Here is a 27,320-nt window from a genome sequence, read left to right on the forward strand (position 1 = left end):
TCGAAAGTTAGGCTGCGATTCTACTATACCGGCAGTTATCCGCAGCATATTAAATTTTGTGGCAGTCAATCTGGTCTGGTTATCTGACTCTCGGTTATCTTCTTCTGTTTATCCAACGCGTCGGCACTGCGCCTTATTTACCCAATATCCGGCGGTAAATCCCATAGGGCCCATACACCTTCACTGCGCGTTCGCTTTATCTGCCGTTTTACGTAAAAGGCAGATAAAACACAATGTCATGTACTGTGCAGTGTATGGGATCTGCCGCTGCATAATTTGCAAAGGTAAAAAGGCCATTTTCGCATTCATCAACACTTTTCTGTACTTTTCCTTTAAGCACTGGATCTATTCAGTCTGTTTTTCCGGAACCACATCGCGCTTCTTTTACCAACTTACCTGAACTCCGCCAGCTACTCTAAAAAGTAAGTTCATACAGCCATGTACTTCTTCTATCAAAACAATTTTTCTTTTTTCGACATCTAGTGTCCAGTGACGACGATAGCTTTGGCACTATCGATTATGGATCGTCCAGTAGTGATGAGTCCTCTTCCACGAGTACTGAACCATCGGACAACAATCCTCCAAGCAGTGGCTCAACCTCGGATAGCGGCAGAATGGTCAAGCGCCACCGCGTCCAGCGACAGCGACAGTTCAATAAAGAGTAGCGATGACTGATCAGTATTTACCCTCTGGATACATATCTGTACAGTTCGCAAAGCAGCAGCTCGAACAGGGATGGCTTATGAAAGGAATGCATGTTTTGTCGTCCATGCCTGTGAAAAAGTCGCCGTGACTGTTCTTCTTAATCCTAGTACAGATAGTTTTCATACCATTTACTATTTTCTGGTCGCCTCGCTGTGTTGTGCCGTTTGCATTCGAATACCGCTTCTTATCTCTCATCGAATTTTTCTTTTAAAGTTTTTCATTCCTAATCGCTTCAATTTTGTTCCTGTTAATTTACCAGATATTGTATAATCTTTGGTTTGATGCGAACAAGCTTTGTGGCTGCAAGTATTTATTCGTGCAAACCAAATTAATAATGCCAGGTGTTGTTGCAGTGATTGTTTACGACAGATAGCAAAGAACGCAGTTACAGCGGAATTACTTACTCTTTTAGAGCATTTTACCAAAACGTTATTGTTTACTGTCATGTTGGTACTTCATATTAAATATGATTTTCAATTTCAATGAAAGTAATCTTCCTTTTCACTGGAAACTTGATGTTGACGGAACCTGTTGCGTATATCGTAGCTAAGAGTAAGAATTGTCTAGTACATCGTTTTTATTATTTCCTTCCCTGATTTACGCACCATTTTAAATATAACAATACGTATCATAAAATGAGGCCGCACTTGTACGCTAAGCGACTATACTCACTACAGTAGCACTAGCCGCTTCGTCTGGAAAAAATAGTTGTGTATGATTGAATTTCTACGAGTAGTTAATGTTTAGACAAAACAAATTGCAGTCCTCACTGACAGTTAATCAGGATGAACATTTCCACGATTCAGAACAACACCACAGTGGTACAATTGGCTCACGCCAACACCGACGCCCACCGGAAGGAGGCACGGCGCCCCCGATGATCCAGATGGCCCCAGAGGTCATACAGAAGACGCCGGGCTAAGTTTTCCAGCGCAGCAGTGGCGCCAAGACGAAGTGCAGCCAAGATTCGATGTTAAAGGTTATAAAAAGTTTCACGGCAAATAAAAAATTTAAGTTTGGATCACGGTTTCAAAGCTCGTAAAAGTCGAAAACAAACCGGGCCTTGAGCAATATAGAACGGTGGAAGCGAAAAACCAATTTTTTAAGCGGTTATTATGTTGAAAAATTAATTTGCAAAATTGATCAAATTATATAATTAATTACCGAATCAATTCAGTGCCCACAATGAAAGACGGTTGAAAAACGCAATATCAGTAACTACCCACTCTTTCATTTCATTTCAGGCACGCCCGGCAAAATGCTGAACGGAAGTGAGATGACAGTTACGCAGACTACCAACGTTGGGATGAGACGATACATCCCTATGTGATTTATACGAACGGCAATACCCAACATGGCCAGATTATTATACGATTAATAAGTAGCAAGAAGCGCGGGGCAAGAAGGGCAGTTAGCGCATAAACAAGACAAACTAGCTGCTGGAAAAAAAATCAAAGTCGAGAGCATCTAAGACAATGAGAGAGCGAGTCGAGAGCAAATAAGAAGACAACGCGATTGTGATTCACACTGAACTCACATGATAGATGTTACCTGTACAATTTTGCGTGCTATGTTACGCGATACGTAACATACAGAATCCTAGGTTAGAAAAAAAAGTATAAAACGTTTGGCAATCCATCCAACTTATTTCAACAGTTTTTTTAATCCTGGCCGTCTTCGGACTCCGAGTTGCTGGATTCGCTACTGGAACTGCTGGGTTCCCTGCGGAAACTGAATTGCATGGCTTGCCCGTTGTTCTCCTGTGCGCATTTCGCTAAGGCATGCAGGCAGAACCGGTTCAACTTGCTCACGTCCACGTCGGCCACATTGTGCAGCGTCCACTTGTTTCCACGATAATGCAACGAGGAGCGCGGATCGGTAGTTTGGTACTTGCGCAGAATCTATTAAAGCAATCAGCACCTTACAAACAAGTAACTGTCGTCACAAACCTCATCTAAACCAACCGAAATATTTTCTTAAGATTTTAAACGGCTTTCAAATGTCGAATTGAACTGCTAACAATTCTTGAAAATTTTTTGATATAAAAACTCCCTTGAAGTTTTTAAAATTCTGATGTTTCTTTAAGTAGTTCGTTACGCTTTCGAGGCAGGTTGTTTCTAAGAAGGAAGCCAAATCTTCCCTATTACCTTGGCTTTCTCTTCGCTGTCGATCCCACTGGCCATGTAGTCGGCAATGCGCTGCACATCCAACGGCGGTCCCTTGCAGCACAAATGCTTCTCCAACAGGTCCAAAATGGGCACCGCACCAGCCTGTCCCGGCTGGAAGACCGCAATGGGGATGCGGGACACCATTACCGGCAAGCCTTTCTTGTCTAGCAGAGTAAGTGCGTAATCTTTCAAAATCAAACGATCACTGCATGAACCCAAGCGACTCTGAAGCCCTTCAATCTCGGCGGTCAATAGGCCCAGTTTCCACTGATTAAACGCGGAATAGTCGATGTTTATCGACCGTCGATCCAGGACGAAGCAGTCGATGCGGCGGCCGGCATCTTCCAAGACCTTGCTAATCATCTCCACCGCTTCATCGGCATCATTGGGTCGGTTCCAGTTGCGGAAGTAAAACGGTTCGGTATCGCGAATGCAGATGACGCGGGTGGCGGGTGTGATGTGCTTCAGGATGCAGGCGTACATGGCATAATTATAAGTCCACAGCATTGGCTCACAAGCGCTGGAAGAGTGAAACCGCTGCCGCGCTAAACGGAGATCTCTGCCAACCTCCGCCGACGTGAGAAAAGTTTCCCACAATTGACAAGTGCGGCGACAGCGCAGCCGGTCGACGGTGTCCAGTGACAGGAAGATCTCTTTCAGCACTTCGAAAGGTAATGCCATGCCGTGCCTGCTGACAGTCAGCTGTTTTTTTCGTTTGAGATCAACGTTGGACTCGCCGTTTTCCGCGGGTAATGCATGGCAAAGTTCATGCTTCGTTTTTGCTCTTTCGAACACAGTTTCCTATAGCGAAAACAAGCAAGTACTGTAGCCGCTAGATGAAGTGAGACCACTGTTACGTAGATCCGGGCGCTGCCTTCCACTCGTCAGGCACTGAGCACAATCCTTCCTCACGCCGGGTGGCGCACACTTTGCATTGCATATTTACATTTAGTTTTGTGCTGCCCCTGCCAGGGGCACCCCAGAAACCACAACAATTCAGATTTATAAATAGAAAACTATCAGAGCTGTGTCATTGTGCTCTTAAAACAAATAACTATCGTTGCAAAGAATAAAAAAATAGCAAAGAACAGTAAAACATGTCAGATGTTGAAAGCAGCAGAGCCTGCAGAGGGAAATGAAAAACATTTTTGCATGGAGCAAAGTACATATATTGGGCTTGATACAAATGTCGAATTCAAATGGGTAAAAAATTTTAGACATTGTCGTGCACCAAAACTAAAGGCCAGGTCATTATCGGATATTTCTAGAACCCGATTAAGGGATTTGGCCCGGTACATAGCACCAAATTTGTACACATCCACGGCAACTTTCGCTATGCGCGCACTCTCAATTCTCAAACACGTATTCGCATTGTTTATGATATTTTGTAGCCAAAGGATTCGTACACCTAGGCGAAAAAACCGTTTGTGCGCGCAACATCCGCTTCCGGAGTTTTTAGTGAAATAAAATTTCGCGGAGTGTACCAAAAGTCTCATTATGAACCGATGCTCTTCGAATTTTGCACGAAAACGCACATTACTATGTAGATCGTTTTGGTACCGAACCAGCTTTCCACCATTTTTTTAATTATAAATTAATTTTTAAAATTTTTGAATTTCATTTCAAGACTTGCGAAAAGGTGTCAGCCCCGGTGCCCCCCACCCACTCCTCTTTACGGTGGGATTGGATTAAACGACAATGGCGTCGCAACGTCGATTAACTTACTAGATGTTCATCCTCCAGAATTTTATGGCTGAATCGCAGAACTAGCATTTTCTGGCTGAGCACCTTGAAGCAGCGTACCCCTAGCTCCTGCTCAACCTGCCGGAGCAAAAACGCCGATAGCGATGGCGGCAGAGCCCAGTATCCGTTAGGCACTTTGCAGGTCTGCATGACGAAATGGTCCGCGGGAAGGCGGCCCGGCTTGACTGCTTCTCCTGGTGTTTGGCGAATTTGTCGCTGGGGAACCAGCTCCCGAAAACACTTCCCATCCATCAGCACCTCCACCCACGCCACATGCTGCAGCTGCTTGAAGGATGAAATGAGCAATTTCCCGGGGTACCATTTCCAGGGGCGCTGCGGGCCCTCGTGCAGCAGGACTTCCACAGCGCCTCCCATGCGCGGACAGTTGAATACATGTCGGAAGCAGTCCCAGGTTTTCTCGTAGGGAACCAGCACCGCCTGCTGTGACGGACACCCGAAATCGATGTACAGACGCGGGGGTGCCCCATGGTCTTCTTCCAGGCCGACAACATAGCCGTGCTGCAGCTGCCCGTCAATCTCCACATCTGTAGAGTTCCATGCTAACACCGATCGTGCAGTATTCTCATAAAAGTGCATTCCTCTGAGCAACAGAGACTCGCAACAGAGTGGTTTCTATGTATTCGCAACGGCAGATTATTTCCTAAACAAAATGTCCACCATTGTGAAAGGAAAAGTACTCAACTTGCACTGAGCCCAGAGAGTAAAACTTAACACAGACCCTGAGACCATGAATACCGTAGTTACACTAATAGCACTGCCTATGACACTGTGAGGGGAGAAGCGGCTCACGTAAAGCGACAAAATCTTTCAAAGGATTTCAACGTATTGCTCCGTGGTGCAGTAGTACTGCCTACGCGGATCTAACGACGTAGCCGGGGTTCGATTTCCCCATCAGCGCCTTTTTCAGCCGTTTCTCGGTTTCCCTCGGATTGCGCCCTGCTGAGAACACAAACTACATGCCATTTTTGAGAATTATTGCAGCTGAATTGAGTAAATTCACAGTACTTGCACACTATTGGATAGCTAACTTACAGAAACCCTGGGTGCTTGTCGGTTTTGCGGACAAGGCAGCGTGGAGCGTGCCACCACGTAATGCATTTATTACTTACTCGAAAACTAATTTCATAGTTGCACAGTGCACTTAACTCTTCGGATTCACCACGGATCTTGCAGGTACGATAAAGTGCAAATGCGAAAAGCAATTGTATTTCTTCTTGACCTTCGGCATGGTCGGGACTCAAGGTATGCACAATGCTACAGATACCTAGATATGTACAGTACGAGTACCATCGCATTATTGAACTACGAAATCGACTGTTGTGCAGGCTTTCGGCAAATTTTTTTTTAATTTTGTGCTGCTGAGATACTAAGTACGTCTCAGAAGATTTACTCGCACATATTGTACATATTTTCCTTCTCCATTCTTTATTTCTTTGCAAGCGAATTTTATTGCACGATTCAACTGCTTTCGGCGTTTCCCAGTTGGTGCTTCCCATTCCGGCTAATCAAATTTCACCGGTGTGCACTGGTGGGAGCTTATAAGAACGTTTTCGTTGCTGTTCATTATACCACGCCGTCCATCCAAATTTGTGTCATGCTGCTCATGCACACAATAAACAAGAATAATTCGTGGTAGCAGCCGTTGATTTGTGGATTCGAATGCAGTTTGTAAGGAACGTGCAGTTCAGGTTAAATGTCAGAGGTCATTCAGTGCACCTAATACACCAGCCGCATTTCCTCGAACATAAACCAGACTCGAACGTTTCTTAAGGAAACCTGGAGCGAAAGTCCTAGTCACATTGCAACGTTTCTTTCCGACGAAGTGTATTATCTCCGCCTAGGCATAAATTCTATTTTATGCCAGGCAAGATTTTCTACTAACCGAGAAGACAGATTGAAAAAAATTCTATAATGTTCAATATGCAGCTATACGGCAGGTATTTGAGACAGCAAGGTAGCAATTGCTCAGTAATCAGCCAGATAATTAGCAATATAGCACTAATAACATCCACGATGACAAGGTTGGCTTCGACGCTCAGGCTTTAGTGTGCCCAACAGGGAAGAGTGGGTTGATGCTATAGATCGTCATACGGCTGAGTGTGGATAAATCCAGCTGGCGCAAGTGCAGATTGTCGCACATGTACAGATTTCCCTAGCTTAAAATTTGCCGCCGAAGGATCTGTGTATGTGGGACGAATGTATCGCTAAAGCCGCTAAACCTGCCATGCAAATTTTCCAAGTCTGATTTCCGGTGCCAGCCATGGTTAACTTTCCGGTGTATTGGATACTCATAGTGCGATGTAGCTGGAAATAGAATCCCACTCCTCGGGATACTTTAGAGTGCACACCCGAAGAGTGGGAATCCATTCGCAACTCCATCATTCTTTAGATTGCACACATAGCGCGTGTGCAGCGTCGTGACTTTGCCAGCATCTTTTGCGTGACCGGCGCGAAGTCGACATTCAAGGCGTGCATGGAAGGCACGGATACGCGCGCCCGAATTTACGGAAAACAAACAGCTATAGTAGAATTAATGGCATATCGAGACGATTGCGGAAATACTGCCGAATAGAGTTAAGTGTGAGCCAAGTCAGTCTATTAGGTTCGTCTATCACTAATCAAGTGATTCACCATCAGACATGTGAAAGCGAAACTAATACCCTGAAAGTGCCTGTTCTGTTTATATAGTCCAGGAAAACGGGCTACAACCTTAGTAGATGTCTGTATAATTCAGTGTCATCCTTAGTCCGCTTCTGTGAATGCAGAATTATGGAGAATACTGGTACTTGTAAGCGGTCTGAATAACGGCGCCAAGTATTCTCCGAAAGTCGTACAGATAAGCCTCTTCTAATATTTAACGATCGTTGCATCCCATTTCAACAATATAATCTGCATTGTTATTGCCAAAATGATTAACAAAAGTCGCTCCCACTTAACAGCTGGACAGCTTGTCCAGCTGGTCTCTTGTCTCTCTCTCTCTCTCATGTAGGTATGTGGCAGACATACATGTATACGAGACAAAGCCTGGACAAGGGCTTTCCCGATTGTCCATAAATCTTATTCAATGTAGGCACATTACGATTTCAGATTGGACATTGCATTCAGTAAGACCACAGAAAATTAGTGATAATAAAACTCTTAATTTTGCTGGGAATTAAACATTATGATTAATTCAATTAAAATTACGGCAATTTTAATTATGCTTAGCATAATCAAAATTGTGCATTTTTAATTAAGCTTGAGCATAATTAAAATTGGTCAATTTTAATTATACTTAAGCTTAATTATGAGTCAAATTATGAATAAGATATATAGCTTGATCAAACGAAAACTGAATTTTAATTATGATAAGCAAAATTAAAATTGGACAATTTTAATTATGCTCCAGTTTAATTTAAATTGTTGAATTTTGATTATGCTGATCATAATTAAAATTGATCAATTTTCAATTATGATAAACTTAATCAAAATTATAAGCAAAATAATTATGATGAGTTTAATATTCACTACAGAAAATAACCCAAACATGCAAATGGTATCTGGAACCGTGCGAGCAATTAGGCTTTTATGCATGCCACCGTAACGAAGCCCGCGCTTGCGACGCGCTTATACTGTTGAGTGTTAACCACTGTCCAACGGGAGACAACGTACGGGTAGTACTACTCCATGCTCATGAGATTGCTCACTGAGCATGAGCACGTGCGCATGGGCATGCTCACTGATCGTGACCAAATGACCATGAGCATGCGTAGTGACCCTGAGCATGCACAATGGACGTTAAATAGTGAGCATGGACATTCAAATAATGAGCATGGACATTAATTAGTAATTAAGCGCGAAAATTACCTTTCAAGATCCGGTATGACAGAAGTAATCATTATTACTGCGAAGACCCTCAAAAATCTCGGGTGCCAAACAGATTATGTTTGCCTTATTGAATATCAATTTTTTTTAAAATGGCGATCAATTTGTCGGATTATTTGATTATGCCGATAATTGATGCCGATGACCTTAATAAGTTGGAAAATAATGGTTCAGTCGTCGAAATAATTGAAATGGCATCTCTTGACTTCCATGCTGCCGAAAACTTATCTTTCAGTCATGAATCCACGAGAACGCACAACGGCGAAGATTTGGACAAAACTGTCGAAAACCTGGAGGAGATTACCATTTTGTCGGAGACGTAACTGTAATTACTAATAATAGGATCTGCTAGTACGATGAACGTTGATTTTATAGCAGCGAGCCCGTAGCCTTGCTGACGACCGATCATTGAAACACATGTCCAGGATCAACAGCCGCTGTTGAAGATAGCCTGTCGAACGCCACCGACGTCAACCTGGAAGACAGGTAAATTTTAAGAATATCATCGGCAGATTCTGGAGGGGCGTGGAGGGGCTCATCTTTTATTGTGTTATTTAGTAAAGTAACGATGCAGTCCGAAGATGAGTCAGAAAACAGCAGTGATACATTGGTCAACGGTTATTCATCATTCCTTCTGGGCAGATCCTCTGGATTCACATCTGCGGAAGCGGCACATCACATTTTTAAAGCAAGTCTGGATCTACAGAATCAGCTGATTGATGAAGTCCCGCAAAGTGTACAGCGCAACGCAGCATTTCTAATTAAGATTGACTTGTCAGCAATTTTAAAAGACTTGCGAAACGACAGCTTAGGCGTTGGGGAGCAACTGGGTGGGCCGCGGACATACCGCTACCGCTGTAACGACCAGTTTGACAGCGTAGACCAAATGGTAATTTCTTCTTTTACTAACGATTGCTGACGTCTTGTGTCACCGCTTATTAAGCTTGTTCGTATTGTTACTACCAGTTAAAAAAATTATTTTATGGTTCTTTCAGGGAAAGCACGATGGGATTGAAGAATTTTCAGCATTCGAAAGAAGGCTTTACAAATCCAATTCCGCGGGAAACTTTAGGAAGCTTCTGGTGACTTCAGATGATCACAAGATAGCTTTGCTACTGTACTACTATACCAACGTTATCGAACAGCCGTTTCCGGTGCTACCCCATAAAAACAGCAAAAAGATTTCTCCATTTGTTCGCTTTAATGAGTCGGCACGGGAAAAAATGAAAGAGAAAGCGGGCACGTAATTTAAAAATATTAGTCGAGGTGCGTGCCAATTTCAATTTTATGGTTTACAGGTACCTCGAAGCCACGTGACATCCGGATCAAGATGTTAGCAAGCGAAGGTGGGCTTAATGCGTTGCGATCGGAATCCCAAATCCCATCTCCGAAAGCGATTTATAATCATAACCAGTCGAAAAAGCCTAAAAGAGCGGAAGAATTTGCGGATCTTGTTGTCCGTTGTGCCGAAGAACAAGGAAGCGCACGGTTCGTCCGCATAGTTGTCAACGCTCCTGATTTGTTTATTATGGTGGCAAATTACCGGCAGCTTAACGACTTAGTAAGGTTTTCGATTGTACGAGGAGGCGGATTGTTATCAATTGATACCACGTATAACATCGGAAACTACCTAGTAACCCCACTTGTTGTACGCCATATGCTCCTGGAAAACGAGAGTGGAGTTCATCCGATTGTTTTGGGTCCGGCATTCATTCATCGCAAAAAAGATGAAAGCACCTACCGACGCATGGCAATGGAGTTGTATTTAGCCTGCCCGGACATGAGAAACGTTCAAGTTATTGGAAGCGACAGCGACAAGGTGATTTAGCAGTCTTATACTTCCAAAACAGTGGTGGACTTCAAGGAGGGGCTTGGAGGGGCTCACAATTTGTTAGTCAGCCAATCAAGATGGTTGAAAGTTCAGCACTGTAAAAAAGGGGCAAGTATAGGATATAATATTAAATTTGCCGCTTTTTAGGCTCTTTATGCGCCGTTTTTAGAGATTTTTCTCGGGTCATCGCATCTGCTGTGCACAGTTCATCTGTGTGACAACATCAATAGAAAACTCCGGGAATTTAAGCTTCAGGACCGCCAAAAAGAAGTTTTCGACCTAATTCTGGGAGCAAAACACGGCGACGGTAGGCACGAAGGCTACGTTGATTGCACTTCCGACGAACAGTACAACGAAAAAGAAAAAGAACTTTCTGAAATCTTCTCATCGTATGAGCCAAAAGGAGCGGCATTCGCGAAATATTCCATTGAAGAGGAAGGACCGGAAATAAGATTTATTGGTACTTTGGGCAGTTAGTATAACTCGGAGAAGAGATAGTGTGGGCAGAGTGGCCAAAGAAACCGCGTTGCAAGATACTAAAAAGTAGTACCATTACCATTACCATTATAGATAGATATGTCGCAAGATACTAAAAACTGTAAAAAGTAGTACCATTTCGGTATATTTTTACAGATACACATGTCCAATGAATCTGCAGTGACGGGTGCTCGTACACAGTACCAGCACTCCGGCCGAGTAGCGGTAAAAGCACTCAGTTAATTATTACCAGGCCGAAATGAAAAAAATTCTAATAACAGAAACATTTGATGAAATTCCGCCAGTATGGTCTGGGTTTCCATTTCGATTCCACGAAGGTCACGGATCAGTGGACCCAAAGAGGCCGGATGCCCACCGCTCTCTCAGTAGAACGACGCTGCCGTCCCCCTGGGAGACCGGGGGCATCGAAAAGGGATGGAGATCCCGTCGAAATGGTGAGGCTGCTAGGTCTACATAACACGTTTTACACTGCCGAAGAAAAGATTTCTTATCCACAGTTAGCTTACTTTCGCAATGGGCTATTGCCAGGAAACGGATTTCTTATATTTTAATTCCCTTTTCGCACTCTGTTAATTACAGGCACCCTTTTTTACAAGGAGTAATATATATAAGAACACCCTGTCTCTGTTTATTACAGACACCCATTCGCTGCCCATTTTCAGGAATCTGAAGATTATATAATTTTTATATTTTACTGATGCGAGCAAACTTCATAAACTTCTGTTGTTTATTTTTTTTCTAGCCATCAAAATGACAATATCAGCTGCAACATTTGGATCCTTCACATTGACATAAATTTGAAATTTCGTTGAGGGCTGTACGTGGGCCACCATTTGTACCGTTTCAACCGTTCCCTCTATCATATGTTACAACTGGAATACTAAATCAGAGCACCATACAATACAATCAGAATAACACATCTAATGCACTCAGAATACAACCATGTTATAAGGGTGCAATCATCTGTATACAAGTAATCCTGGAGTAATCCTTCGCGGAGATTCTCGTTCGAGTCTGGGTGGAGAAATCCGTGCGTGCGGGATACGTGCTCTTCTTTTGTAAAAGAGACGAAAAACTGTGCTCACCAACATATTTTATCATGTCTACACAATCACGTAGCGTAAAATAGGGTCGGGAAAATAAATTCACGCTATAGTAGGACTGAGCTCGCCGTATCAAAAGATCATCCACTAATGCTGGAATCGTTGGACAACAGAAACGAAAAAATGTTTCAATGTTTCAGATCAACATCACTGGCTCTTCAGTAATCATGTTCAACAGCTTAAACTTCTGTCATGCTGCTGTTATTTGGGATTGTGCAGTTACAGTCACCAGCAGCTTGCCGCAAACTAATGGGATCCCAAATTTCCATTTCGAAAATGAAGCTCACTGTCAAACCTCGAAGGTTTCACTTTGCGCAGGGAGTGATATACACTAAACATTTACTACCCTGCTTGATTTGTCTCCTTCTCATTTGTGAAATGGCTTCCTTTTGGAAAGACTCCTTATGACGAACACTAGAAGAAGGCAAATAACCTTTAATAAGTATAATGGTACGAGTACAAACTATGCACCACAACAAAACGGCGTTTACAAAAGAAACACTTCCTCTATGCTATCCTGATCGGGGATCGTATCAATTACACAAATCGCGTTTCCCCGTTGGATTTGCATAGATATTCGCTGTTTAAAAAACTCTTTCGCCCGCTTTTGGCCGGTTGAAGTCGCTATACCATTTCCAACCGTTTCTACTAGCATTTTAGTACCATCTCCAAAAGGTCCGTAAATTTCGAAGGCTGCAGCAACGAAATCGGATCTTGTTTGCATCCAAGCGTGTTTCGCTAGTTTCTTCCTTTCAGCGAGTTCGGCTGCTGCGCTGGCGTTCACGGAAGTGCGGTCGATGTACGAGGCCGCCAGCATGTCCACGCAGGTCACATCCACTGCAAGCGGTTTTCCGCGCTTCCGCGGAATGAGGGTGATCACATCCGGCCTCTTCTTATCTTTCAGGGATATACCTTTTGGTTTCATTCTCGAAGGAAAGCCAGCTGATTTCAGGCCACGAGTGAAGAAGGATGTTGTGCGAGAGATAAGTGTGAGGCAAGTTAGAATGTACCCTAGCCGTGGTACATATATGGGCCTGTGGCTATCCCATCGAGCGGCCACCGATACTAACCATCTTAATAAAAATATGCGCCGCATTATAACAAGGCTTTAGATCGAGCAACAAAAAATCGCGCGCACCCCGACGTACACCCAGCCTAGCTAAAAATTACATAGCGTAGATATTTCTGTATGATGAAGCCGATCCCGTTTGTAATAGGAAGACATTAAGCAGGTTGCGGTATCAACGAAGGGGTACGATTGACGATAGAATTAACGACGGAGTACAATTAACGAACCTTTAAACGGCAGTACCCGTCGTTATTAACGAAACGAAGGGGGTATCGTTTCGTTAATAACGACGTTGAAATTTAGTAATGAACGACTGGGCCCATATAGACCATTGAGCACGAAGACTGCGCAGGCGAGACAGTGTACCCAGTGAATTTCTGCCTGGGCATTCAATCCTGAGTTGCCCACTCGACTCGAATTTTTCGAAAATCACAACAGTACTGCTCGAATGTTAGTGCTGCCAATGGTCTCTTTAAACTTTTCACTTATATGGCTTACTTTTTACTTTAACTTTCACAACTGTAAAAATTATTCCATATAATAAATACAGTAATTCGAGTAGTTTACTATTGGAGTAGCAGTGTACGGAGACTGTACTGAGGCCTCTAAGAAACGAAGTCCTGCATTCAAGAATGGAATAAGTGGATAACACTGCTTTAGATTAGTGTTTGCGTGAAAACGTTCATACACGTGTTAACCTTATGTTTTTCTACCACAAAAAATCTTTATTCTGTTACTTTCACGGTGCAACATGAAATCGTTTCGGTATCGATACAAAAAATTGAAAAATGACTGTCAAAACACAACAGTTCGCCACGCTAATATCTATCGCTGTTAATTGTTTAGTGCATAACGCAACCTCTTATGCGAATCACCGGAGCCTTAAATTAACAACGCCAAAACTGTCGTTAATTTTGCCGTTAATCGTCCGGCCGTGCAAAACGCAACCTACTTATTATTCCCAGCGAACGTTTTAATTTTGATGCGTTAAAGAAAACTGGAGCAGCGGGATTGCAAATCGACGTCAGCGTTAATTGCCGGTAAAATTCGGGTGTTCAGCTTTCCGGTTATTTTGCGGGGAATATCGCGGTCGACTTGTCGGTATATGTAGTTACGACCCATAGGATCTGTCAACTTCCCTAATTATGTTTGACACATGGCACGCGAAGATATCCTGTTGGTATTATAACTGAATCAAGTGTCTGAAACAACATCGTTTGTTTCTTTTCAATGCTTCCGGTTGTTTCTGTTCAATGCTTTCGGTTAATTCTGGCACACTGCAGCGTGTTTGACAACCGCACTGCGTTAAGGGAAGTGGGCCGGTACATGGTACCAATTGGTACCATGTACCGGCCCACTTCCCACGAATTTGCAAATTCGTGTTCATGCACGAAAACTTCAACTTCGCGCACTTCGAAATACATTTTTGTTGCGGTTAATGACATTCTGTAGCCAGACGATTTGTATACACTGGCGCGAAAACCGTTTGTGCGCGCAACATCCGGTTAGAGAATTATGGCTGTTAGAAAATTCCAAAAAGTTTAAGTGCATTCAGGGGTACCAACAGCCATAGCTCCCGAACCGGATGTTGCGATCGCAAACGGTTTCCACGCCTGTGTATACAAATTTTTTGGCTACAGAGTTTCACAAACTGAAACAAAAATGTGTTTGGGAGTGCGCGAAAGTGAAAGTTTACGTGCATGTACACGAATTTGATACCATGTACCGGGCCACTTCCCTTAAACGGCAAACCCAGCCGCTTTGCCATGCTTTAACGGCACGCATTGTTATTGCAGTAATTTTAAATCCGCAAAAACAAGAAAATCAGGGCGAAGCGGCGGCAAGGAATTTAGGATAAACAAAACGATTAAGAGTACTGTTGTGTCAGTAATCACTAATCAGTATTCCCGCGCAGCGCAAAATAATGGAGGTGTTTCAATGGTATTAGTTTTCATATCGTCATTTACGTTGCTACAGCTATATATGGTTTGAGCAGAAAGCAAACTTTCGGTCAGCAACATGTCGGTCAGCGAGCTGTGTAAGTCAACAGCATGTCGGTCAGCAACTTGTCGGGCAGCAAGTTGGAGGTCGGCGAATTGACGTGCTACCAGAATATCCAGCCAAAAATTAACACGATCCGCTCCAACAGCCGGAATCCACGGGAGAGGTGCAGACAATAAAAAAGGCACTATTACGATTGCGGACCGTTCGTGACGTCGTAATGCATATCCGAAAGTAAGTCAGTTTATGCATACATTTTTTGTCGATATACGAGTAATAAGAGTACCCGCTAATTTCCGTATTCCGCTAATTTACAGTAGCTGGGTAGTTACTAGTTTGAGTAGTACAATTGTATATAGTAACTCACCCGTCCAAGTGGGTTAAAGGCGCTTATACGATCTGTTGGCTTTACTAAACATTAACCAGAAAACGCGCTTTCCATGTTCAAAGAACATTCAAAAATATTATCCGCTGGTAAGGGCGGCTCCATGGTAATATCCAAATTCAGATCTATATTGCCACGACTGGGATACACCAGAGCCGGCAAACCAGAAAAAAACTGACCAAAACCAATATTATATTCTGAAAGCCCGTAGTCGAAAACCCGGCCAGATAGTATTCATTTCTTTCAAAACCTCTTCCGCTTCGAACGCCAAAGCGGAAGAGTTTTGACTACCTTCACCAAATGCAAATAAATTATTATTATAATATTTATCATCGTGGTATCTTCAGCCAGGCAAAATGTTGCCACGTAAACCAACGAAAATATACAATAGTTAAAAAGTGAGTCTTTTCTACTATGTAATTAAATTATCAGAATGAATTTAATTATAGGGTGGTAGGTGAGCGGTTGACCGAGCTGTCATTAATGTCTGGTGCACAGCGCCCGTTAGGTGAACGAGTGACCAAGTTCCCCTACTGTCCAGTGTACAAAGCCCATAAAGGAACGAGTGACCGAGCTACCACTACTGACCGGTGCAAAGAGCCCGGTAGGCGAGGCTGAGGTAAGCGGGTGACCGAGCTGTCACCACTGTCCCGTAATACTCTCCAGTCCTGTCCTGTCCAGTGCACTCGCACTGCTTCAAATTTAAGGGATTTTGACAGGTACATACCACATATCGAAAGCACCAAATTCGGGTAAATCCACGGGAAATTTCACTGCTGCGCAATCTTAAACACTTTTTTTGCGTTGCTTTATGACATTTTGTAGCCGAAGGATTTGTATATACGTAGGCGTGAAATCCGTTTGCGTTCAAAAAATCATTTTAAGATTTTAAAAAAATGGCGCAACTGTGGTTGGGTGCAAAAACGATTTTAATGTACATGTGCGTTTAAATGCAAAATTCGAAGAAGATCGGTTTATAATGAGACTTTTGGTACACTTGAATGCATTCGGATTTTGATTCACCCATAATTTTCCAACCGGATGTTGCGCGCGCAAAACGGATTCCACGCCTACGTATACGAATCATTTGCCTACAAATATCACAAAGCAACGCAAAAAAGTCTTTGGGAGCGCGCGATATCGAACGTTCTCGTGGATGTACACGAATTTGGTGCTATGCACCGGGTCAAATCCCTGAAGTGTTTAAAATCTTTGCAATGTAAGAGAGTGAGGGAAATTTATAAAGTTCCTGTGTACATAATTGCATAAATTTGGTTCCATGGTTCCATTGCATAAATTGCACAAACTGGCCCTTTACCGGTGGTCTTTCCACCTTCACAGCAGACGCTGCCGGGTTAATGCAACGGGGCTCACGGCGAAACTATAATGCAAGTTGCTGCATGTAAAGAAACTTAATAAAGTGCAGACTGAAATCTTTATATTCTCGAGCTAGTTGTGCCACTTTCAAGGAAAATGCTTGCGGGGCGCTCTCACCAACAATCGCTTAATAATAGGAAACAGGTTAGCGTTTGTTGAATACTCACGCCATTTGGGCCACCAGACACCTGGGCCACCTAAGAAAACTAAGAAGCTGAAAAAAACATAAGAAGCCTACAAACTAAAAAACATATGAAACATAAAAAACCAAAGAACCAAAACCCCTCTGACTGTGAGCAGGCCCTGCCGATGGAAACCGGGAAACAACCGAAAAATGCATGGATGGTGGAATCGAACCCCGGCTACGTCGAAAGATCAGCGTAAGCAGTACCACTGCACCACGGCGCAAAGTGTTAAAAATTTTTAAAACCCAGTCGCTGTACGTCAGCCGCTTCTTTCCTTACAGGGCAAAGACGTACCAGTATAAAAAACGAAGTATACGGTGGCCGAAGTGGCAGTCATCGTCTGTGCTTGCTGGTTGCTTATTGTAGCGTATAAATTCCTGGTAGGTGACCTTTGCGTTTTTCTTAGCAGAGATCAAGAAAAATGACGAAACAAATTCATCGTTAGAAAATTTAACAGATTCACGACACATTTAGCTCGAGGACTGGAGTTTCTGCACGGGAACGGCATTATCAATGGAGATTTTAAGCCCGAAAACATCCTCGTACAAATCTTAGAGGGTGCTCGCGAAAAGCTACTGATCGCCGATTGAGACGATCTGGTTCAAATCCGCAAAAGCCATACTTATGCCGGAGATTTTCTGCAGCTTCGGCGGCATAACGCGCTATATGTCACCGGAGGAGCTGAAAAAATTCGCGCATACGAGTGAAGCGCAACCAGGAAGGAAAACGGATATTGGGAGTCTGGGCTGTATAATTCTGGAGATGTCTGAAAGCCAGAAAAGTATACGCATAAAGCGACACGTATAGGATCGCTTCCGACATCAGCAGTAGTCTCGGGGCGTGGTCACTGCTGATATTGGAAGCGACCTTCCTAATCACCAGTATGCACATCTGATCATCGACGGGTGCATGCCAATTGTTAGTGAGAATGTTCATAAACCTTGCCGCGGCTCATCGGATACTGCATGATTCGAGTTAGTGAAACAGGATATGTGCAGACACACTGTTGGGAATCTACAGGCACGAAAAGAAACAGTTTATTGTATTTTTGGCTTGCAAACGACGTCTCGTGGTGGATAACGTGCTGTTGTTTGATCCTGTAATTGTTTCTTTCTTTGCAGTGCGAGAAATATTCGTAGCATATGGGAACCCTTTATCGTATCTACAGGTTTAAATCGAAAATTATGTTCATTCAGCTATAAGGAACGATGCAGCTTTTACAGATATGTATGATGTATACCATTTGTGGAAGGTAGCTGAAGGCCCATGGCGTAGAATTAAGCCGATGTTGACCGTTGATGCGTTTGTGGTACAGCGCAAGGTTTCTATTTGGAATGGGGGCAAAGTTTTTGCGGAAGTGAACTCTTTCACTGCTGGATCTGCTCCATGAGAACTGCTTTGCAGGACCTTATATCCAAAACAGCAGCCTTCGCATTCAAAAGATTTACGACACTTAACACTTAACAAATTTTACGGAACTTTTTTGTTGCAGTTAGGACGAAGACGACATTGAGAAAGATGCATTTGGCCAGCACATATATTATATCAGATGGAACCGCCCTTTGCGGTACGATGCGGTGAACAACAAATCGGAATCCATCCTCGATCTGCCCGAGGTGCGCAGAAAGTTTGCAATAACTGTAGTCTGTAGTGAATGGATACATCTACATTATGGGTGGAAACGTTTGTACAAATGAAGAAGACACCCAGCCGACTACAACAGCCGACTGCATTCGTCTGAACATGGATGCTCCTGCATCAGTTTAGGAAAAGACAGCCGCTCTTGCAGTCGAGAGCTTTCCACACCGCTTGCGATGTAAAGGATCGAATCTGTGTTTGCGGCGGCGAAGATTCTACACAAAAGTGTGCGCTTTCAATAGAGTTTTGCGACGCAAAAACCGATGCATGGTCTAACGTTCAGTTGCTGGAAAAAATATCCATCTGCTTCTCAGATTTGTGCTTAACGCCGACCCCCACCTTTTTGGACGATCTTCTATAGCAGCGTTGACTGTTACTATACTGTAGACAGAGAGATTAAAATAGATATTTCTGATAGAATCACGGTGACGTAGTTCCAATCCTTCAAGCAATTGATTTTGGAATGCGGCGAAAAGGTTAGCATGTTAATAAATGTCGGAACGCCGGTGTAAATTTTTTTTTTATGCGGGCGCAAAATGGTTAATTATTCATCTTGACTTCCGACAAGGATGATCGGGATTCAAAGTGTGCACTCGTGTCGTTCTCGTGATGTAGCGATGGTACTAGTATATACATATTTCTGCAAACTTTTGGTGGTTTTTTTTTGCTTTTTGAATTGCGCAATGTTCTGCGACGGGAGTAGTGCGGAAAATGTGCGAGTACAGCAGATTGTGGTGCACATGCTTAACATTTCTACTGGTTTTTATTCCCAGTTTTATTTGATTGCTTGCCCTGCGCGCCAAAGACAATCGAAACTGGGTAAAATGCGTCGCCGGCAGAAATGCAACACTGCGACAACGTGTACCAATAAATCCTCTTGCCAGCATGCAGTAGACATCGCCCTGCTGAGCAGCGCGCTGCTCTTTCTCATCACGCGCACCCCCTAGTTTTTCCACTTGTGTCTTGAGGTGCTAGTAGCTTTGGATTACATAATTATTATGGACTCAGATGTTTCCTTGTATTTCTTTACGGACCCGATCGTCCTGGTAACAACATGCATATCATCACATTAGAATATATTTTATGCTACTAATAATCTGATATTACCATTAATGTTTTTGATCGAACTAAAGTATTCTGTTAAATGGTTCAACACTATATGTTTAATTTCAGATTGGGCAGATTACCACAAGAATAAAAGACATGTTTTCCTTGATCGTGCGCTGATACCCGAACGCCAAGCCGCCAGGTTTGGGTCCGACCACGTTACAAACGGCGTCGCCGAATCGGCTAACAACGAGTTAAAAGACATTCAACGATTTCCTGAAGCCGCAAATCAGCGAAATGTAAATTACCAGCCAAACAAAAAGTCACTCATCCGCCGAAAAGAAACAAAAATTGCCGAAGCACTTATCGGTAAAAGTGAACTATGACATTTACCCTATTACCTGCATATTATCAAATCATTAGTACGCTGTACGAGTACAATAGTACATTGATATAGCATTAGAACAGCATTTATTGGATCGATACTGCGTGCACGGGAATAAACGCGGGGCTTTGGATGTGTGCAGGGAGTATGGGAACTGGTGTGGGATGCGTGCACAGGTAATCAGTTTTCTTAAATTTTTAATCTTTTAGCTTAGTATCTACTTTGTTTGCACCCCTATTGCGAGAAAATTGACCACTGCGGACTCGTATACAGTTCCATAGTGTACGCTACTGCTTTTGATGCTCAAAACATTGAACCCTACCGATTTAAGTCCGAAATGTGAACGCAATATTCGGCTGCTGTACTATCACCGGAAAAAGTTTAAAAATTCGGACGCGTGAAATAGTTCACTTATCTATCCGACTCCGACAAAATTTACCATTATGGTAAATCTATATTTTAAAAACATTCTGAACAATTATGAACACGATGTCTAAAAAAAACAAAGATGCAATGAATTTTCGAAAATTTTAAACGCTTATAACTTTGTCAGTGTTCTGGCATGCCATGATTTAACAGGGTATTGTACAGCACTACATTTTATACCAGCACGCTGATGCAATTAAGCACTACTTGTACATGACACATGTACCGCGCACTGCGTAATGCTAATCAACGATTTCTGCAGTGGAAGTAAATGTTCGGAATAATTAATACCGTTTGAAAAGTATCGGTTAATATTGTTTTGATTCCTGAACTCCGAAGTTTCGTTTATTAAGTATATAGTTTTTTTATGCGAGTTCATATCGTTAACTGTTATAGTTTGCTTTCTGCTTAACACCTGTAACTTTGCAAGCAATGACACATTAAGTTAGAAAAGGTTTTTTACAGCGAATTCTTGCTTTGATCAAGCAATTAGGCAAGGGTCAACCCATTAATTTTGTACTGATTAGCACACTCTAAATTTTGCACTCGTATTAATAAATGCATGTACATAGTAACAAAGTTTAGCACACTCCATGTATCTGCATCAGCAATCAGGTGTAAATTTAGCGCTTTACAAACCCCTGTTCAGTCTTGGCATGTAAGACCGTACGGATGACTGGAGGAGTCCAGGGGAAGTGTGTACCGCGATATGGATTTCCCCTTACGACATCATAAAATGCAGCACATTTTATTCCGCTTTGATCTCTACTGTCTACAAGTCGATCGGGTACACATCTGCAGTATCTGTACAAGCAAGGGCACTTTTGGAAATCTTGAATTTTGCGGCGCACTTGAATTTTTTTGAATTTTGCGAATTTTGAATATTGGGGATTGCACTTTTTTGGAATTGTAATCCCCAATATCAATCATGTCAGTGTACGAGGTATTTAAGTACCCTGCACGTACCCGCTTAATTTTTGTGACCTTTGAGTTTTGCTATCGTATCTTTCCGCATTCTCTCAGGATCTTCTGTTTATCCTTTGTGTGTTCTACTATCGTTACAAAAGCAAAGGGGTCTAAGAAATATAACAGGTTATTATTATTATGTGTTTATAACTGCAAATTGTAAATGGGCCCTCTGGCTGGGGGTACCGTTGAGTGAACGCTTTGGTGTGAAAAGATGGGAAGAGACAAGAGACGAGACCAGGAGAAACAAATTCACATTGTTGACATTAATTTTAGCCAGAGCAGGTTTAGGTTTCCTGCAGATATTACGAGTGTTCAAGCTGCATGAATAAGTTATAACCGATTCTCTAAGTGGCAATTTATTAAGAAGGAAACTGAAAAAAATTGAGATTGGTTACCAGCACAATAAAATTAACATGAAAAACCCAAAAGCAGCCTAAAGGTTTTTGACTTTTTAGCAGATACCATATCATTCTGCTAACTTATTGTTTGTAAATTTTACCATCGTCCTGCTCGTAGTTTGCCAAATTATTAAATACTGTTTATGGATAATCTTCTTGTCCGAGTACTTCGAACGATAAAATGAGGGAAAGAGTATCGCGACTATGGGAAGTATGCAATAAGGATAATCAGTAAAGGTTTTACTCAAATCGATGACGAAAATCCGGACTATCCAAATTTTTACCCCCGCGACACACCCGTGAAAGAACGTGCGACGTCAAACTGTATTAGCAAAAGCAGCGGTGATTATGGGAGGCGACTGTTGGTGGAAAATCTTTTTGGCACCTTCCCGGCACTCCTTATTCAATGCAAAAAACATCACCTATTACGAACACAAAACTGTTATTGCAAATAATCCAGGAAACTTTTTGCACACAGAACAAAATTATTTTCGAATTCTTAACAATCTACGCACTGGTGTCGATAGGTAGCCCAGACAGAAAAACTGCCGCACCCATAGCCGCGTCATTGGATCGCTGTTATACGCTGTCCAGAAGAACGACTGCAGCACGGGAATACTGCAAAAGCACACAGTGTGCACCAGCGTCATAGCGAATAAAACCTTAGCCAAGCGGATACGACGCTGAACCCTGTGCACCGCTTCCGCCGGCAAATTGGCGGAAGAACTCCTGATCTGGCGTTTCCGGTGGATTGCCAGCGCTTCAAAGAACAAAAGGATGCATATCAATCCAGTCAATCCCAATGGAAGGTACGTACTAAAGACGTTGGCGATGGCGAAGCTGATACCAGGGCGCTGGAAATTGCAGATGCCGAACGGCGCCAACGGTCCAAATCCACCGTCACCGCCCAAATAAAAGTGCAAGTGATCAAAAAAGCCAATGAGCCAGGCAATTATGATCAGTGTAATGTTAACGGACAGACGATTCCAGTGGGAATAATTGTGGGGACTGGCAACGGCCAGCCAACGGTGGCCGGCCAGAATACACAGTCCCCATAAACTGGCACTTGTGGTCGTCATATAGGCCATTAAATAGTGGTGGCAGAATGTCGTAGAGAAATGGTACGAGGACATTTGGGTGCTGTGAACATACCCTGCACGATTAGGCTGCGATGAACAGCTGGTTAGCCGTAGCTCGCAACGCTACTGATATCACAGTCTGAATGCAAACGGCTATAAATTTAGCCGGCTGTTCATCGCAGCCTAATCGTGCAGGGTATGTTCACAGTACTGTAGAGTAACCCTGCACTTGACAGCTTTTTCGTACGATATGAGCTGTACGGCACTGTAGTACAGTCAAACCTTCAGCTGGCTCAGAGCAGACTGCACTGCACTCACAAGTGCTGCCTGCCTTGTAAAAAAAGCTGTCAAGTGCAGGGTTACTCTAAAGTACCCAAATGTCCTCGTAATCGTTCTGCGATATGGCATATGCAATAATGTACACCGGCCAGTGAATCACGCTCAGCTGGGCTTCCACGAAAAGCTGGTGGAGGATTAACAATTTTGCGCCGCTGAAGAGCGTCCTTTGCCGGATAATTACGACCAATAAAAGAATGGTTAGGATGGAGGCTATCAGGCATAAACACGATGCAACGGTAATTAATACGATGGAACGGAATCTGGTTTCGTGGCGGAGCTGAATACCGTGGCTCGCAGTAACATTTGATATATTCATTGCTGGAACACCTGTAAGCGGTATAAGTGTATTGCTCTGACTGCTTGTGGCTGTGCGACAAATATCAAATTCGGCTGGTAACGTTCTATAACAAACTGCGTTAATGTTAAGACAAAAACTGGAAAAAAACGCTTCCTGTTGAATATTCCGTTGCGGGCACTTCTACGCAGTTTCAAGAGATGCAGGCCGCACAGGCCGTGTATGACTTCGCTTACGGCGCGTTTTTAAGCGTCATTTTTGTAGTGTATGTAGTTCTCGTACAAAGATTGTACGAGTATCTCGTGAAATGGATAATGGCCTATGGCTAATGTGCCGTAGCAACGGTATTGTTGTTGTCCGTTAATGTTGCCATGTCTAGTGTTTAGTAATAAAAAAAAATCTTCTGACTTTTAATAAGTATCACGATACGAGTACAAACTATGTACCAGGACAAATCAACGTTTATAAAAGAAACACTTCCTCTATGCTATCCTGGTCGGGGATTGTACCCTTTTCACAAATCTCGTTTCCCCGTTGTATTTGCATAGATATTCGCTGCTTAAAAAACTCTTTCGCCCGCTTCTGGCCAGTGGAAGTCGCTATACCGTTTCCAACCATTTCCACTAGCTTTTTAGTTCCGTCTCCATAAGGTCCGTAAATTTCGATGGCTGCTGCGACGAAATCGTATCTTGGTTGCAGCCAGGCATGTTTCGTTAGTTTCCCCCTTTCCGCGAGTTCGGCTGCTGCGCCGACATTCACGGAAGTTCGGTCGATATACGAGGCCGCCAGGGTGTCCACACAGGTAACATCCACCGCCAGCGGTTTTCCGCGCTTCCAAGGAATGAGGGTGATCACATCCGGCCTCTTCTTATTTTTCACGGATAGACCTTTTGGTTCCATTCTCGAAGGGAAGCCAGCTGATTTCAGGCCTCGGGTAATTTCTGCACTAATTCCGTCGTGTCGAGGTAGTCTTCCGGCGGACCGCTTACAGCGAAGTCCGTGCCGGCCTAGCCAAAGTGTTTAGTTGGTTGTTTGCTGCTGTCCCGAGCGGACATAATAAAAGATTATGCCGTTCGTTCAATATACATGACAATTTTCATTCAAAATTATGACTTACCATTAGTAATATCAGATGGCGCTGGCTAAGCGCGCATCGTCCATCGACGGAGGAACAAAACAAACCCGGATGTAGGCTTTAATGCCGAAATCTGAACACACACCGCGCTTGCGCGTGAGCCAAAAACCAACTGGTCTCTGTAGGCAGCTGCGCCGCCTTACAGAGCCATCAAAACGCATGAAAATGCCCAGACAGGAAAAAACCCAAAACCAACCAATGACAGAAGGGCTGAATCATAAGCCCGCCCTGACAGTAAGAATTACACCACATGGTAATCTAATTAAGTCTTACCAATAACTCGTTGATCGAGATATCGGATTTGCCGCTCTTCGTTCTGGGAAAGTCATAAATTACAGCGACTGTTTATCTTCAAATGAAAACATACGTGGAAAACGGTGTATTTATTTTTGAGAAGGTGAGAAGCGATAATTGATTCCTGTTTAATAACGCTATTGGTTTTGCAGAATGTCAGCATCAACAGAACTATGGCATCTTTTTGAGATAGTAACAAGACACTTCTATAGTTAATTACGGTACATTATTTCCATACACAGAAACCGAGAATCGGACATATGCAAAACACGGGAAACGGGGGCAAACCATGAGAAATGAAACAGAACACCGCCTAATTAAAGGGGACTAATTTGTAATAATTACAGTACATGAAAGTCCTTCACCTTCAGCTAAACTGCCGAATGTAGGATGATAGTTAAGCCTTAAGTAAAAGTGCGATAAAGTAGCTTGTTTTTTACGTTACCGTATTAAAAGGATGCTCTTAAAGCATCTCAACAGGACTTGCGTATACAGCGCTCCCAGGGAGCAAACGACTGTTTGGGTTGGACAAGGATGTAAGGTCACGAAACAGCCATTATTACGATTACCAATATCAAGAAACACCAATTCACTGTGCGGCCAGATCACAGGCCTAACTTTATTAGTACATCCCGTACAAACGGAAGAAGAAGGAAAACTAAAATCGGAATGGGCACCTCACATGGTGAGCTGGCCAGAACGGTTAGCCTCACATTGTAAACCGCTTAGACAACATTCATTCGCTTTAGTATGTAACATAGTAAAATGTGCAATGATGCGTTTTATGTCCCTCCCAATCCTTTCACACCAAAACAATCAGTCGACGGTACCCTCAGCCCAATGGACACATAGAGACATACAGACATCTGTATACAGTGAAACTTATACTGATCCTGTATCCTGTTATCTTTCTTAAGCCTCTTAGTTTGCTTCAGGGAAAGTGTAAAAACTGCTTCAGGGGAAGTGTATAATGCGACACCGAAATTCCTCCATACACTTTACGTACGCATAGCTAGAAGCAGTTTAATTGCGAGTGCATACCGGATGTTTAATGTTTACACTGTTAATCTTGACTTTGAGTACGAGAATCGGCCCGGGGAAAGATCTGCTCCTGCGATGCCAATGGGTTTTATATTTGTTTGGGGGATTAAGAGTAATGGTTACGTGATAAGCCGTTCTGCCCCATTTTTATCCTGTACAACGGGGTACACTATGGGGTACGTAGATTTTACTTCTATCCCTGAACACTGTAATCCTTGTTGACTTAGCTATAATTACAAATGTAACTTTTGAATTCGTTATAGCAATAACTAGAACGTCCTGTAATCACTTGAGCTGCTGTTAAAATGCCGGAAAGACAGACGAGCGGACCCGTGGAAGAGAGGGAAGGCGTTGGCCTTGGATGCCACGTGCATTATTTTGATGGTCTTCTCATACAATGCAGGGACATCTGCGCGGGCCGAGCAAAGAAGAGCTTGTACGAGAAGTGCAGTACTTGCCGTTTCATGGCATACGTCTAGCGCTTCAGAGGAATCCGGACACTGGCGGACATTGCAGTATTACCGTTTTACACCAGTAATTATGATACCCTTCATGGCAAATTTTTTGTTTTCTTACCTGAATACCGAAAGTGCACGCGATGTTATATTTTTGCACGTTTCTGGTATGTCTTTTTTTATCTTTAGTCTACAAAACGCCTTGCACTGTTGCATACAAATGTTGCTGCGGCACTTACAATAAAACTTCTAAAAACGACTCCTAAATAAAATTGAAAATTTCAAGTTTTTCACTAACTTTTGTGGCACAATACAGCGTATAGACGCTGTTCAAAAACTGTTACAAAAAATCTTATACATTTTCACGAGGTTTATAATGTACACTTGCACGGAGTAAACGCTTCACCAATGTAAAACGTGCTAGTTCTTTGCTGGTAACAAAAAGCTTTAACAGGAGCATATCACTGCGCCACCGGATGTTTTGCCATTTTTGTGTTATAACATGCTCAAGGATAGCAGCCGATGTTATATAACAAATAGTACGTCAACCATAAACCCGTGCACCTTCCTGTCGGTTGCAGACGCAATTCACCTCGGAGGCCATTATCCTGGGCCAGAGCCAGTGTGTGTCGACCTTTACCACTAAGACGACATGAACCGTCTCAGCGTGCTCCTCGCCACATCTTACGTCTGCAGTGCGGATGCTAGCCGTCACCCGCTGGGGGCCGGGCACGGCACCGGAGGAGCGCGAGGATGGATGCTAGTGTTATCGGCTGCGTAAGCGGACTGTCCGTTCCCCTCTGACAGTGCAGCGCATCGTGCTCCACCAGTGCGTTAACACCTGAGCATTCGGCTTGTATAATTGGAAT

General features: G+C 43.2%; 1 protein-coding gene and 1 long non-coding RNA gene across 2 annotated transcripts; one reads left to right on the plus strand and one right to left on the minus strand.

The window, feature by feature from the left end:
- Positions 1-200: 200 nt before the first annotated feature.
- Positions 201-1,055, plus strand: LOC129599604 (uncharacterized). Its single transcript, XR_008691936.1, has 2 exons — positions 201-422; positions 484-1,055. It is a non-coding gene; the product is annotated as an uncharacterized LOC129599604 (long non-coding RNA).
- A 1,311-nt stretch (positions 1,056-2,366) lies between these two features.
- On the minus strand, positions 2,367-5,213 carry LOC129599614 (uncharacterized). The gene is made up of 3 exons (XM_055497896.1): positions 4,599-5,213; positions 2,853-3,674; positions 2,367-2,606 (listed from the first exon to the last, which is right to left on the minus strand). Exons 1-3 carry the CDS (start codon positions 5,211-5,213, stop codon positions 2,367-2,369), a joined length of 1,677 nt encoding a protein of 558 aa, XP_055353871.1.
- Between the last annotated feature and the right edge of the window lie 22,107 nt (positions 5,214-27,320).

The sequence above is a fragment of the Paramacrobiotus metropolitanus genome, unplaced genomic scaffold, assembly GCF_019649055.1.
Source record: "Paramacrobiotus metropolitanus isolate TYO unplaced genomic scaffold, Prichtersi_v1.0 Parri_scaffold0000150, whole genome shotgun sequence".
NCBI lineage: Eukaryota > Metazoa > Tardigrada > Eutardigrada > Parachela > Macrobiotidae > Paramacrobiotus > Paramacrobiotus metropolitanus.

Bases quoted from the DNA above. Each gene is read 5' to 3' on its own strand.
- LOC129599614 (XM_055497896.1), bottom strand. From the start codon at position 5,213: ATGCACTTTTATGAGAATACTGCACGATCGGTGTTAGCATGGAACTCT. The intron at 3,675-4,598 runs GTAAGTTAATCG...TTTTCGCTATAG, and splicing joins TTCTGGAGGATGAACATCTA to GAAACTGTGTTCGAAAGAGC. The intron at 2,607-2,852 runs GTAATAGGGAAG...TTGCTTTAATAG, and splicing joins ACAGCGAAGAGAAAGCCAAG to ATTCTGCGCAAGTACCAAAC.